The sequence below is a fragment of the Lonchura striata genome, chromosome 3 (assembly GCF_050655825.1).
Source record: "Lonchura striata isolate lonStrDom1 chromosome 3, ASM5065582v1, whole genome shotgun sequence".
NCBI classification, from domain to species: domain Eukaryota; kingdom Metazoa; phylum Chordata; class Aves; order Passeriformes; family Estrildidae; genus Lonchura; species Lonchura striata.
In genome coordinates, this window is record NC_140705.1 from 106,296,450 (window position 1) to 106,311,698 (window position 15,249).

The 15,249-nt window shown below is 38.9% G+C and overlaps 1 protein-coding gene across 6 annotated transcripts in view; it reads right to left on the bottom strand.

The window, feature by feature from the left end:
- Positions 1-134: 134 nt before the first annotated feature.
- The window catches only part of RAB3GAP2 (RAB3 GTPase activating non-catalytic protein subunit 2), a 42,162-nt gene continuing 27,047 nt past the window's right edge, over positions 135-15,249 (bottom strand). For all 6 annotated transcript variants that reach the window (XM_085576077.1, XM_077781867.2, XM_077781868.2 and 3 more), the window contains 15 exons: positions 13,069-13,166; positions 12,401-12,506; positions 11,333-11,493; positions 9,383-9,599; positions 8,853-9,026; positions 8,628-8,734; positions 7,572-7,638; positions 6,879-6,949; positions 5,564-5,599; positions 4,927-5,001; positions 4,499-4,717; positions 3,317-3,406; positions 3,014-3,232; positions 2,249-2,407; positions 135-1,985 (listed from right to left, as the gene is read on the bottom strand). In XM_085576077.1, the coding sequence (XP_085432203.1) occupies positions 1,839-1,985; positions 2,249-2,407; positions 3,014-3,232; positions 3,317-3,406; positions 4,499-4,717; positions 4,927-5,001; positions 5,564-5,599; positions 6,879-6,949; positions 7,572-7,638; positions 8,628-8,734; positions 8,853-9,026; positions 9,383-9,599; positions 11,333-11,493; positions 12,401-12,506; positions 13,069-13,166 (1,946 nt within the window). In that variant the 3' untranslated portion in view covers positions 135-1,838. The remainder of the gene's footprint in view (positions 1,986-2,248; positions 2,408-3,013; positions 3,233-3,316; positions 3,407-4,498; positions 4,718-4,926; positions 5,002-5,563; positions 5,600-6,878; positions 6,950-7,571; positions 7,639-8,627; positions 8,735-8,852; positions 9,027-9,382; positions 9,600-11,332; positions 11,494-12,400; positions 12,507-13,068; positions 13,167-15,249) is intronic.

Below are 15,249 nucleotides of genomic sequence, written 5' to 3' on the forward strand. Positions count from 1 at the left end.
CCCAGTGAACCAGCTCTTGTTTAATTTTTATACTGGCAGCTGGTAGTCCAGCAGAACTCCAGAGAACCAGTCCTCTCTGCAAAACAGAGGAGAAAGTGGTGACCACCATTCCCTAAAAGGAAGGAAAAGACACAATGAAACCTCAAATTTTATTTAATCAATTTACACAAATCCACAGCAAAATAAACACAAAATAGCACTATATACAGAGTATTACTTACAGTACATTACAGATTTGATTGGTGTAGTGTGTCAGCTCTGACATGATACTCAGTTACAGTAAATTCCTTTACACAGCTGTACCAGGATAGAGGAATGTAATGCAGCTAAGGAACACTCTGCTTTCCTCAGGCTCCATGATGACCAAATCTCAAGCTCACTCATTTCTGCAGAAGTGTGAGGTGCTGTCAGGCAAGGTGATCATGACACCTGTGTGATATTGCCTCTTCCATTTATCCTTTACAGCTGTTTTAACCTCAGTTATGGAAGTCAGTAGAGAAGTACAATAGAACATAGACCAGGGAATTTTACTGGAATTTTGACTATTCTTTGCTGTGTCTGTATGAAGTTAAACATTGAGTATCAAAGCAAGAATCCTTCACCAGCTGCCTTGCAGTGCAGTGATCAGGAACTAGGGCCGCAGAACAGATGGAGGAGGCTGTGTGGAGCAAGCCACCTGTATTGCCTTTTTTGGGGGGAATCAAACCCTTCAATAACAGCAGCACATACTTCAGAAATATAAGACTCAATTCTAAATTCTGTCTTCCAGCAAGGCAGAATATTCCAAATGTTTCTTACATATAATGCAGGAGGAGCAGGTTACAGGATGGAGCTGGTAATTTCAGCTAACAAAGACAAAATGTTTACACCAATTTAATTTTTCTCCTGGCTTCCTTCAGACAAGTAGTGAACAGGAGTCACCAATGCCAGATAACCACGTTCAACACCATTCCAATAGTGAAGATACTCACTATTGGATTCCCTGTAGGTACCATTAATGAAGTGGGGGTTTTAAGGCTAAAGTACTTAGTACTATCAATCTTCAGAGAAGTTGGATCAACTTTTTAAGCATTTTTGACTACAAGTTAACATGTGCAGAGATTCATAGCATACTACATCTCCTACAGTGATAAGATGGAGGAAAAATCTTACAGTAAGACATTCCTTGACCTACTTAAACTCAGCAGAGCTTAATAATAATAATGGAGAGGGATGTAAATCCAGTTGTAGCTGAAGCCCAGCACCCCAGAGACAGCACAAGGAGAGCTGGACTAAAAGTCCATACTCATATGTCTGGAGAGTTGGGTTCTCCTTCCCAGGCTGTTCTCCCTTTTGCCTAAGGCCCCAGCACATTTCATCCTACACTGAGTGCAGTTGTCATTGTCACATAATGCAGTTACAAGGCATGAGCCCAACACCAGCTCGAGCTTCAGATAAAAGCAGTATTGGCTTTACATGGTAACTTAGAGACTGAAGTTCTTGGGTCTAATTCTAAAGTTGCTTTTGGAAAGGAAATCATACATGGAACATTGAAAGTGCAGCAGTTACTGCCAACATGAAATACAGAATTTCACAAGATGTGATTGTGTTGAGAGAGTAAAACTGCTGCCAAATATACCCAATTTAAACAACTGCATAAAGCACTCAAGTCAGAAATAAATAACAAAGCAGTTCAGATACTGACAAGTGTACTAGAAACTAAACATATTCTTACTAGTGCAGAATTTAAAATATACTCCAATTTAAAATTACCTTCTGAAATTCTGGGATGGGGAGCATTGTTCTTTTTGTTAATTAACCAGAGCCCTGTGGAATTACTTTCCCATGAAGTTCAGCTCTCAGGCAGGGATGGCCTCGACAGCCTCGATGAGGTTGAGGGCCAGGTTGTACTGCCCGTGGTTCTCAGGCAGGTGCTCGATCACCTTGCTCACCAGCCTGGCTGTTGTTGCAATTGGCACGTCCACATTCTGGATTTCCTGAGGGTCCTGTGTGAAACAAACTCAGCATCTCAGTCATTTCACAGCTAAGCCCTCCAGAACTTTTGTAAAAACCAATTGCTAATGTTTAAACACAAGCTGATGCTTTGACACACGAAACTGCTTTACTCTCCATGAAACAGAACTACAATGGAAAAGTGGAGGGAAAAAAATCCTATTTCCGTGAGTAGGAAAGGGCCATTCAGATGTAATCTTTGGCTTGGTTAACCTCAGAAAAATCAACCTGTTTTCCAAACTGGTGTTTAACTTACCATAGCTTTGAGCCAAGTGCTCAGTGTTGGAGGAAGCCTGGTGAGGAGTTCCATGCCATCCTTGATCTGTCCGTGGAGCAGAGCGAAGGCCAGCCTCTGCCCAGCCAGCAGGAGCAGCTGGGATGCCAGCACTTCTTTGTCAGCCACCTGCAGGAAGGCCTGAAAGCAGAGAAACCGAAGGGCCTAGAAACAGTTTCAGTGTGACAGCTCACTCAGCTGGAGACCTGAAGAGCCATAACAAAAGAAAGTTCTTGATTCTGAAAGGACAAATAGGCTTTGAGACTGTTTCTTGTGTTATGTGTTACTGTAACAAAACACAGGATTAGGAGCTTCAGAGCAGCACCAGGCAGAGAATTACTCTGCACTTTACAGTGATTAGCAGGAGCACAAGATGTCTTACAGTCCAGCAACATCACCACCCCTCAAGGAAGGTTTTTTTGTCCTTTTTTATTTCTTTCTGTCCTAAAAAGAAGCCAATTCCTGAAATTATCAAATATAATGAAATTAAAAGGCCATGCTAGTTATACCAGTAATGCGACTCCCTGTCACATTTCCACTAGTTGCTTTACACAGATTCTTGCCGGGGAAATGGAAAAATAAAGGAATTATTATTAGTCCTGAATTATTATAGTTGCTGACTTTTCAGCCTGGGGATTTTTTGAGCTTGATAAATCTTGCCTAACCCTTCCAGGCATCTTAAGTAAGTGAAAAGTAATTTTAGCAGAATACACGACACTGTTGTAAAATATTAAAAGCTGTTCTTACCTCTTCACCAAGATGATCCATCCCATAACTGTACAGTTCACAGACATAATGCCTTCTGACCAGATCCTCAGAGATCTGAAGATACTGAGCCAGGTCTGCAGCCAAAGTTGGCCAATTCTTCCCCTTCTCAAAAGGAAAATAATCCTCTTCTGAGACTTCTCTGTCCTTCTGTGACGAACACAGTGTTTGAACCGCTGCACTCACAACTTTGAGCAAGAACTTTGAAGCAAAAATCACAGGTTACCTCAGGAGTATCTGTAAGTTCAGAAGTTTAAGGACTTTCAGTACAGAACTTCTGCCTACCTGCTGTCGTATGGATAACACATCTGGATCCATATCCCCACTTGGTAGCAGCTGAATTGATGTTAGGTCTTTGAAAAATGCATTTTTTCCCTAAAATTTGGAATCAAAGACAGGGAAACAATACAACAAATAAGCAATACAACAATCCACTCTGATCCAATACTAAGCAGACCACTTATTTCTTAAATTTATTTTGTATTGCATCTTCAATAATGCTCACAGAGCAAATGGAGACCTTGAGCAAGTGAAGGTAAAAAGAGGATGGCTAATAGTAATAGTTGTATGTAGAATAATGGATGCACAGGAATAGGATCTAATTTTACTCAAGACATAATATGTACTCTTAAATGACAAAAGGTAGTATAATGCTTTCTGATAACAGATTAAAAAAATACAAAACCAATGGAATTTGACCTGTGGCAAAATACTAAAATCAGACTCAAATGCTTGATGAGAGCTTGCAGACAAGCGCCTACATCAAAAGGAAAGTAATATTCTGCATTTATAAAATTCCCACAAATCCTTTAAGGAAAATATCTGAACAGTGTTACAGCACTAAATTATTTTCTCCACAGCAGGAATTAAGCTAGATTCTACACTAGACTGTGTAATTTGTGTTCAAATTCTGTTAGAATCAAAGTGTGGTTATGATAGGAGGAGGAAAGCTCGATTTGTGGTATCAGGATCAAGCTCTGATTGTAATATACTACATTTTAAATGAAGTGGCTTTTCAAAGTGGTTTTTGTGGGTTAAATGAAAAATTTTTCATCCTTTTTGAGATGCTGGGAATTCTGGAATAATCATCAGCAATAATGGATACAACAGTGACACTAACAACATTTTTGACCTTTAAATACTTATGTTTCCACTGGTCTTGCACTTCTCAAAGCAACCAGAAAAACCTGTCATCCAGTGTTCTGACTATGCAGTATTTTCAGGCTAATAATTAAAATGCTGATATTCATGCAAATGAGGTCACTAGAAATCTTTTATTCATAAGGACGCTTACCAAGGTTGAGTTTCTAGCTGAATTCTGGTGACAGTGCACCACAGTGGACTAAAGGATTTCATAAAATCATGCAGGAGCTGTTTAAAGTGCGAAAGCCAGCAAATATCCCAGATACCAAGAGGAAGGGAGTATTAATCAAGGCAGTGCTTCATTATCTGCTTTCTAAGCTATACCTTGCTGTCAAACAGTGACAGTGGCTTCACAGCCTTGAGCGAGAGCCTCATGATGGCGTAGAGGACGGTGCAGAGCACGAACTGGTGCTCCACCAGTGGGTAGTGGATGCGCTTCTGCTCCAGGGCCAGCTCCACGATGGACACCGGGCCCTCCACCGACACCCAGGCGTCCTCAGTGTCCAGCACAGGGGCCTGCATCTCATCACTGCTCACGTCTGCCTGCCAAGCAACACACCAGAGCAGTCACACACTAAAAACCTCCTACACGGGCCTGCTCTGCAGTGAAAGTAAAAAGGAAACTTCATGTTGTTTAGAATATCAGCAACATTTGTCTGAACTGAGCAGGACGGAAATTAGTATAACCACAGTCTTCAAAAAGATTTTAACCCATCCGTTCATTACTTTCAATGAGAAAAATAAGAATTTACCTCTAGCAAAGTTTGCAGAAGTTCTGAACAGCAGGCAAGAAAAGCTGTCATTGCTGTGTCACTCATCCCTACATCCTGGTAACAAACAGTGAGATTTAAATTGTTTCAGCTGAAATTGAAACAGGCTTTTATTAGCTCTTTATGTCTGAGAAGACAGTTGACATAAAATACATAGTTCAGCTCAATTTCTTAACCTGTTATATTTAAATGTAAACAGATACTTACTGAAGTACAACAAAGGATTAACAGGAAAATTTGGAATAAAGTAAATGTAGTCATTTACAATACAGTATCTCCAATGAAGACTGAATCAATGCCACCGAATAAATTTAATTTTCTGATCATATCAGTTGTCTTCCAAAAAAGTTTTAACTAATGACATTACGCATGAAAAATAATAGTAATTTGTCATCTTAAGAGTCTCAAGCCTACCCTCTATAATATTTGAAGTTATGCTACTGTTCTAATCTGCTTTTTCAGATAAAAATTAATTTATACTTCTTAAAATTTGTAGCATTCTCTCTAGGGCTACATTTTCATTTTTTTTTAAACTTGCAAAAATAAATCATAAACCAGCATTACATTTAAGGCATTTTTAATTATTTCTTCCCACTCAGACAAAAGTAGTATTACTTGCCCGTCTACATAATCTGTCCTTTGGAGCTTTTCCAACCTGTTTTATCAAAAAAAAAAAAAAAGGTAAAATATATCAGAACTAAATAATTTTCATTATGACATTTGTTACCCACATTTTAACCTTTCAATTCTAGTTTCCCAATAAAAAATGAGAAAATAGCTCAATTACAGCCACATGATACAGCTCATTGCACATCTTGTTTTCAACAAAAGAGTTGATACAGATTGTAAAGGAATGAACACCACTGATGCCCATATTTAGTTCATCCTTCTTAAAGCATAGTATTAGAAATAAGACCCCAAGGTCCTCATTCAAATTTCAGTTAAGAAATTCCCAGGGATTCTCAGAACGCAGAACTAAAGCTGTAACACCAAGCATGGTATTAGGAAGAAATCTGTTAGTTAATAAAAACCTTTCTCTTCTCTGCAGGTGTAACTCAGGTAGAAGAGTTATGGTGAAGGATTTGCATAAATGCATGCAGAAAAACTGGAAAAGGGTTTTTGCAGAAGCAACACTTCCTACAACTGTACACAACTGAGCCTGTTTGCTGAAAGGAATGGGGAAGATGATATTCTTAGAGAGCTAAACAAAAAGCAAAGGTAGAAGATGAGAAAAGCAGAAGAAAGACAGGACAGGAGAGCAAATTCTTGCAGCTTTTGTGTTGTAGTTTTATTCTTTAAGTCACTCCCACTTACAAGGAGCATTCTTCCTAAAGTGCCTTCCAGTAAACAGTCCCACTGCATAGTTATAAGCATGAAAAAACCTGAAGCTTAGCGGGGACAAAAGACCACTCAAATTCTAAGCAGACAGGCTACATAATAGAGCAAAAGCTAAATTACAATAGTAGCAATAGTTAAGTGCTCAACAACATCTTCTGTATTTTGCAGTGAAATCTGGACTTGGAGATCCTTGGTAATAACAGGAAACGGGCAGAGGCACTTAAGATATTTATTGTTTTCTAAAAAAAAAAATTATATATGCACACATAAATAATTTCAAACTGTTTCACAAATATTTCTTATTTAGCAATTACAAGCTAAAACTGCACTTAAGTCTTCAGAACACATCACCCAGTGTTTATCAACTGCCTCTAGTTAATCATCCAACAGATTTGATATTTTAAAATATGCATTTCATTATCACTTCCAAACATTAGCTACATAGTAAGTCAAATAAACGGTGATTTGAATAGCTAAATCAAAGATTTAGTACATTCCTAATACTTTTAAAACAAAACATCAACATGAAAATGTTTATAAATACTGGTTTCACTTTTTAGTTAGTAACAAAAACAGCCTCAAAACACTGCACTCACCTTGTCCATAAGATATGTAGCAGAAGAAAGCCTTTTTACTAGGAATGTACTCCACATCATCAGAGCAATACCTAGAACAATCACAGTCTTGTAAACTCCAGGTGAATAGAAAAGGGTGAACAAGGAGGTGAACAAAACAAGAAGTAATTGTGAATTATCCTCACTGATTATACTTGGAGTTTAGATTTCTCAGGAGGAGACTACACTGGTGATCAAATAGTCATACGTGCAATTAATAACTTGTCAAAATATTTTATTATGCAGACTGGGTTAAACATTTTAAGTACACATCAAGAGAGCACCTATTTGCATACATAAATAGTCTACAAAAAAGAAAATGGCCATCACTTTCATTGAAAGAGGATATCAAAAAATGCATGAAAAGTAATTGACTGCAATTGATGTTCCACTATTTAAATACAAGTAAAAATTCATTTCAGAGCAATTTTATTTTCAAATGCTTTTAGTTGAACACATCAACTTTATATAATTAACTTACTTCCACAGTTGTGATGGAAACTCAATTTCACCATGGGAGAGAGAAGCATGGATGTCAGCAGAAAGTTTTGGGGTGGTTTGGTGATTTTAAGACAAACTGGCCATCACTATTATGAACAGCATTCATTCAAACAAACATCCAATCTGTTTTACAATTTAACAAAGGATCATTTTTACTAAGAGCTTTGTACTTACCATGCTGAATGTGAGCATTAATGATGCATCTTAGATGATCTATAGATCTATTGAGAAAACATGCTTCCTTATGGAAAAAAAAAATGAAAGTACAAGTCAATACATTATTCAAAACTTACTTCAAATGTAAATTACTAATTCTTAAAGGGCCCAGGTAGATTATCTTAAAGCTTTTACTTTGACAATTATAAAACTTGTAGAGAAAATTGCAACAGCAGAATAACTTACCAATATCTGACAAACGCATGCATGCATGGCAGTTTGTTTCAGTCATCATGAAGCCAACTGTAATTTCAGGGGTTTTTTAGTGTAAGTCCTGCTCACATACTCTTTGCTGAAAGGCACCTCACCTGACAACAGTATTTTTTTTATTTTTCAAATAAAAAATCCATTTCTGATAGAAAGAGTAATTTTTATTCAATTTTGCTATGATGGAGTAAGTTTTTAACAAATCTCAGAGGAATCTTCTACATCAAGTGATGTGGCACAGCTATAAGGTGTTCTAATTTAACTTTTATCATCATCTGAACTTAGAACATTTTCCCTTATAGAAACTATAGGACAGGAGAGGAAAAAAAGTAATTCTTTTTCTATCTTATGACAACTCCCAGCAGTGGCCAGGAAATCTGAGAATATTCAAGAAATCCCTCTTTCCTCCCACAATAGAATGGGTTCTAGTCTAAAAAATTTAGCATTCTGTGACTTGTTTAAGCATATTTAGAACAGAGAAAAATATGCCTCTGTTTTGAAGTACTGAAACTGTTTTGTACCTACAGTACAAACAGCCAAAAACCTTTTTCAAATTGAACCCAGTTTCCACACTTCAAGTATTGAGAATCTGATAGCTTAGAAATGTACAGTGAGGTGCCATTCAGCCTCAGGACATACTCCCCTTTTCTCAATTCAATTTCCACTTGCCACAGAAAAATTGCACCTAGTAACTGCTTTCAAAGTCAGTCTTATTAATTGATGCTTTGATAAACTACCAGAAAATTGTGAAGCTCCTTCTATCAAGTTTTTCTTAACCATTATCCCCTGCAAAAGACATTTTCTTACCTCTGGGTCCTTATTCCACTGCACTACACATTCCCAAGAGCAATGTGCATGGAGTACATCCACTTCAAGACTACATGGAAATTGTTGATATGCTACTTGCAGCAGCTCTAGCAAAACAAAATCTGAAGTTAGAAGACAGACCTTTTTCCATTAAAATTTCTGCTACTTCACAACAACAGCCTCTGCAGATTTTTATAATTTGAAAAATTTACATTATTTTCTTACCTAGGATTCTTTCCAAGCCTGCAGCTGCTTCTGGTTCCTCAAGAAAGAGATTATCGTGCATTTCTACAGATTCTTCAGTACTGTCTGCAGTGTTTTTGTACTGGGCCACATTCAGTATAATCGGACTGAAGCCTTGCCTAAAAACCCACTTTGCTACAGTGTCAGCAATACCTCCTAGGATGTTGAAAAGTAAGAGGTAGAGTCAAGGTATTGCAGATTATTTATGGTTCACAATCTAAGAACAAGAGACAATACAGGGTTTTTAACTAATACCTTTAATTACATACAGCTAACACTACCAATTAAAAAAATTCCTAATCAACTGATCAGAAGCTTACAATGCAGTCTTTATAGTAATAGCTTTTAACAATTTTAAAGCACTTTTCTACATGATTTACATTGCTTTTTAAATTAAGAATGTTGTCCAGCAAAACAATTTCCAGTGCAGAGTACATCATTAAATAGGTACGGATGGCTCAGAAGTCTATTAGAAGGAAAATCAACAATCTCTCCAAGAAAAAAAAATGTACCTTTTCCAGCTTCAAGCAGTTTCTTAACAGACAATCTGCCCAAAGGCTCAGTCTGCAGTGATGAAACTCTTTTTGTCCTTTTGGTCACTTTGCTGTGCAGTAGTGTTTGAAGTATCAGGCAATCCTCTAACTGTTTCAGCAGAAGTTTCCAATATTCAGAATCAAGGGAAAGTGCTTCCCAGGATTCTGTGTCTGAACCTACAATTATTTGGGAAAACTAACAGAAGATATAAATTGGTTTAGGTCTGTTCATTTTAAAGCACCACAATTTTGCTCATAAAAAATGCATAGCATTAAAATTCAAAGCTATATCCCAAGAGCTAATGCATTTTAAAGAATAATTTACTTCAAAGTGTGCATTAACTATTATGCAAAGATCAATTAACATCCCACAAAGCTCACAAGTTACACATATCCTTAGCCTAAAGGAAATAAAAGGACCTGAAGGATCATCTTACAGTCCCATTTTTAAGTTCATATTCAGCTGAAAAGTGAGTTAGAATTCCTTAAAAAGATTTAATTTTAAATCCTCCACTATATACACCTTCCCCAAATATGATTAATCCACCTACATTTCCATTTCCTATCATATTAAAAAATATAGATCATGTACCCAGAAATACTGGATCACACCACATGGCAGTTCTGTGTATTATTTTGATAATTTTCATGTCTATCAGCAAAAGCTCTGCCAGGAAACCCAAGAATCTTTCCAGATTGGTAGGGAAGTAAAGTGGGGGGAAGATACATGGCTTTATGGAAGGGAAATCTTGAAGGAAATAAATCTGTTACTTTTTTTTTTTTTAAAGCAGAACCAAAGCAAAAGGGGCAAAGAGGGCATATAGGTAAAGGATAGTATGTTGCAACATATCAACATCTCTATTTTGCAACACTGCCAATTTTGATAAACAGAATTGCAATAGTTCATGTGAATGTGCAAAAATACTGAAACACTTCCTGTTCTCTAATTAAAAGCTATAAGGCAGACACAATTAAGAGGCTGGGGCACCTCTCCAATGAAGACAGGCTGAGAGTTGGGATTGCTCAGCCAGGAGGAGAAAAGGCTCCAGGATGTCCATTGCAGCCTCCCAGTACCTAAAAGGGGTCTGCAGGAAAGGGACTTTTTACAAGGGCAGGTAGTGACAGGACAAGGGGGAATAGCTTTGAAGACAAATAAGGTTTAGGTTGGCTATTAGGAAGCAACTCTTTACTGTGAGGGTGGTAGGCAGAGGTTGCCCAGGGAAGTTGTGGATGCCCCTTCCCTGGAATGTTCAAGGCAAGGATAATGATGCTCTTGAGCAACCTGGCCTAGTGGGAAACGTCCCTGCTCAGAGCAGCAGGGGCTGAAATCACACCATCTTTAAAGTGCCTTCCAAGCCGAACCAGGCTCTGGTTTTATTTACAACACTGAATAGCACCTACATCACACCTAATCTCATTCAGACACATCTGCCTGGTGCTATTTGGAAATGGGATAATGTTCTCCATGTTGAATTGAAATGCTGTATGTAGTTTTACAGCCTTAATCACAACTTGGTAAAGGTACTTACTGCCAAGAAAACCAAGCATCCATCATGTTAAGAAGAGATAGCAACATAGGTACTACAAAAATTCAATGGTATACTTAAAAAAAATCTCAACTATGTTAAAACAGGTTTTCCATCCGAAGGTCAGTGGACTTCTCAAATTTATGTGGAAAGCATGTAGGCTTTAAGTTCATCAACATAATTTGCTATTGAAAAAGAAACTCAATACACAGTTTCCATATTTAAATATGTTTAGTAAATTATTCTGGCATATCATTCATTCATCTTAGCATAATGTTCTTCAAATCTGAATGCAAATTTTCAGGCTTGTCACCCTTGTGCCCAGGTTGGAAGGACAAATGCTGAGGATGTTACTGTTACCAGGACAGTAACTGGGAGAAAGGGGAGGTGTGAGATGAGTTACCTTTTTCTGGGTGACGCTGTCGATGATCTCTGCGGTTACAGAGTGTCCCACGTGGGCGGAGAGCAGGGCAGCCGCGCTGCTCTGGGACTGAAGGCAGGCCGAGCGCATCTGCTGCCACCACGGGGACACCGACTGCGTGTCCCACGACTCGTCTATGGCCACTGCAGCAAAGGGAGAGCGGGAAACTCAGCTGGGGCCACCGTGCAGGAGCAACCAACCCCGGAACCAGCACTTGTGAACACAGCTTGCCCATGAAGAACAATTTCTGATTACTCTACATAATCATTTTCCAGATACTTAGCACACGGGTTCTTGGATTGCGACTCAAGTTTAAAGCAGAATGTGAATTACTCATTCTCAAAACTCACTTGTAGCAAACAGACAATAGATCTGAATCACTAGGTAGCAAACCTGCTGCATGCTTTGAAGATCTAAGGGATGCTACATTTCACAATGCAGACAGATTCATTTGTGATTTCAAGATGCCACACATATTCATTGGACTCAAGCTGTCTCCCTTCAGGCTACCTTGGTTCAGCAGCATTAATTTACTCAGACAGCAGCAGTAGCTTATTCATGCTTCCTTTTTCAAGCTGCTAATGCTGCTCTATGGAGAAGTAGGCAACAAGGGAACCTGGCACAGATTTATCCATAGCAGCTGTGAGTAGAAGAGTCAGCATTTATTCATATGTACAACGTATGTACAACCTACTCCAAATTACGGCAAACTGACTTTATAGAGTACTCAAGTTACAAGTGCTGCTAAAGCAACAATAAAGTAAAGGATGCCTGAGAGCCAGTCAGCACAAATTAAAGAAATGGGACTAAACATTCAAAAAATGTGAGGAAAGTGAGCTAGACAGCCACATTCTGGTGCCAAATAGTAGTTGTGTCAACTTAGTGTAGAGAGTGAAAACATGGTATGATTAGTTAGTCCATGAACATGCAGCATTAAGTTTTGCTGCATAATTTGTGAGGGGGGGAAACCCAAAGTGATAACAGACTCTAGTTAGAGTAGCAAAATTTTGATAACAAGTTGCCTTTGAGTATTTTAAATGCACAACTCACCTTTCATTTTGCTCAGAAGTGACAGCATAGTGTGAAGGCAACTGACAGAATCTGGTTTGTCTAGAATATCTTTTTCCTTGGAAAGCCATAAATTGAGAAGGAGTGACTGTAAAAAAAGAGAATATGGAATTGAAGCAGTAAAATGAAACTCTAATATTGCAACACACCTAATGCAAACAGTTTCTCAAATAAGTTATGTGTTACAGAGTAAAAATGTTATATCCATGAACCATTATATTAACACCACAAGTTAAAAATATACAGCACAATGCACTCTATGACACATATTGAAATTAAATAATACAATCAGTACATTTAATTAGGAAGACATTCTATAAAACACTCCCTTTTGAAGGCTCAACTTGGCAAGCATTAGGAGTTATTAATATTATAGTTGAAAATTTTACACTTGTAGTCCTTAATGAATATTCTAGATATTCCCACTAGAATACTCACATTTTCTACTAGAATATTTTCTTCTTTGTTTCCTTTGATATGGCTTAACTGGGAAATGCAAATATGAGCAACTAAAGAACTGAATAAGGAGGTATTTGAGCACAGCCTGAATATAGCAGTAATCCAAAGGACAACATGCAGACATTTTCTTTTCAATATTTTGTTTTCAAAATACTAAATCAATGTTTTGAAATATGTAATAAACTTCTTACCAACAAGGTTTGTGGGCTAAAACCTGCTGATTCCAGTGCATGGCACATTTCCTCTGTGGAACTCTCCCCACACAAACACTTCCAGAAGAAAAAGCTGCCTGAAGCAAGAATTAGTTGACATTATGAACATTATCTAAAAGCACAATCCCTCCCCTTACACTTTGAAAAAAGGCAATCTATTGACCAGGTCCCAGTGAGTGCAATACAAAAGAACAGGTTATATTCAGAATCACCTGGTATTCACCTGCCTGCCAGCTTAAACCACAACAGTCTTTTCTGATGCCCAGCAAGGGGCACAGAGGGTTGAGATAAAGACAGATATGACCAGAGCATGTTAAAACAAACTCCGCATAAGCACTGATTGTATTACTTTAATAGTCAGTGGTCAGAACGCTGATGGATTTCCTGCCAGAGCGGTGTGAAGTGTAAATTGCTGCAGACATTCTCTGTTGTGCTCTATCACCCCTGGCGGTTTGGTTTGGGTTATCAGGTACTGTGTCAGCCGGCTCATGGCACGATAACATCTCTGTCGTGACACTGATCTGCCTCGGGCGCCGTGCAGTGGGAAGGATTCGAAATTACATCTTTGCTCCTCCAAGGGCCCATCCAGAGGGAAATGCCTTCTCCACCTCCCCCTTCTCCAGCTGAACCACAATCATTCTGCTCATCACTGATCCGTACAGGCAGAGGGAAGAGAAGACCTCTGGATCTGATGGCAATGTGACAAGTACTGTGGCTACTCCAAGCCCAGCAACCGGCACGGTGGCTGAGCTAGAGAACCAACCTGACACTGAATCACTGACATCATACACCAGAAGAAATACTGGAAATGAAAGTGAGCTCACTCAGGAGGAGGAACAGGAGAAGGAGGTGAATGAGGGAGGCTACTCCAAAGTAGAGCCAGCATGAGAGCAGTAGAATGAGGTGTTCACTACTCAGGAAGGAACAAAAGGAAGAATTTATAAACAAGGAAGTAAGATAGAATTTTTTTATCTCTATCCCTGAGGGAGCTGCAAGATATCCGTGAAGATTTCAGTCAAAATCCAGGTGAGTACACTGTCATTCAGCTGTTCTCATGTTGGGATAACAGGGCCAGGAGCCTGAAGTGAGAGGGTTAGGAAGCCAAAGAGCTGGGATCCCTTTCTAGGGAAGAGGGCATAGAAAATAGGATTGGAAAAGGGGCACAAATCCTCAGCCTCTAGAGGCAACTCCTCCCAGGTGTGAAGGGAAGGAATCCCTATGAGGAATACATTACACATCACCCAGGCAAGCAGACTGATCCAGACTGCACAGAACAGGGTGAAGCCACCCTCTGGAAAGCTTGAAAGATGCAGTGGACTTTTAAAGGCTATATGGAATGCAGTGGGTGCTAGGACATTCAAACATTGGGATACAGAGGTAGCTACGGTCACTTGGTTGGTCAGCACTATGAGATCTGCCAATCAAACTAGTCCTGCCCAATCAAAACTCTACTGTACTTTCTACTATTCCTTAGAAAGGGATAAAAATACACTGGAAAAGAGAGTTTATGTTGCTCCTGTCTCAGGCAAAAGCAAACCCATTTGTGGAACTGCTTTTGCTAAAGGACCTGGATGCACTTGGGGAAGTCTGATGTGTACCTCAAGGGGATTTGATTCTGGATGAGAACACACAATGACTTGAATTGTATGTTAATTGCTATATAATATTGTATGGCATCACTACCACAGATGCTATATGCAATATCAATGGTATTACAATAAAAATTACCAAGATTAATGACAATTTAATTGTGATGAATCTGCCAAAGTGCAAGGATGCTATAACATGACAAGCACAGCAGTGCTGGAACCAGAACTGGTTTCAGCATGCAACAATCCAACACCACACACCACTTCTCCTGCCCTAGAGGACTACCATGACAGACGGAGCCCACAGCCATGGACTAAATGAAATCATTTGACATTTTAGAGGGACTTTGTTGAAAATCTCAACTCCACAAATTAGGGGTCCTTGTTGCCCCACCTAATGGCCTTGTGCTGCCTCTGGCCAGCTCCCCCATCTCTGAGGTTGAAGTCAGTCCTGCCATTAACTCAACTCTCAGAGTGTTCTGACCATGAAAGAAGCTGCAGGGTACAGCTGCTCTGTGAAGTATCCAGTTACCACTGTGCAATTTAGTGGTGTTAAATAACTGAATGAACA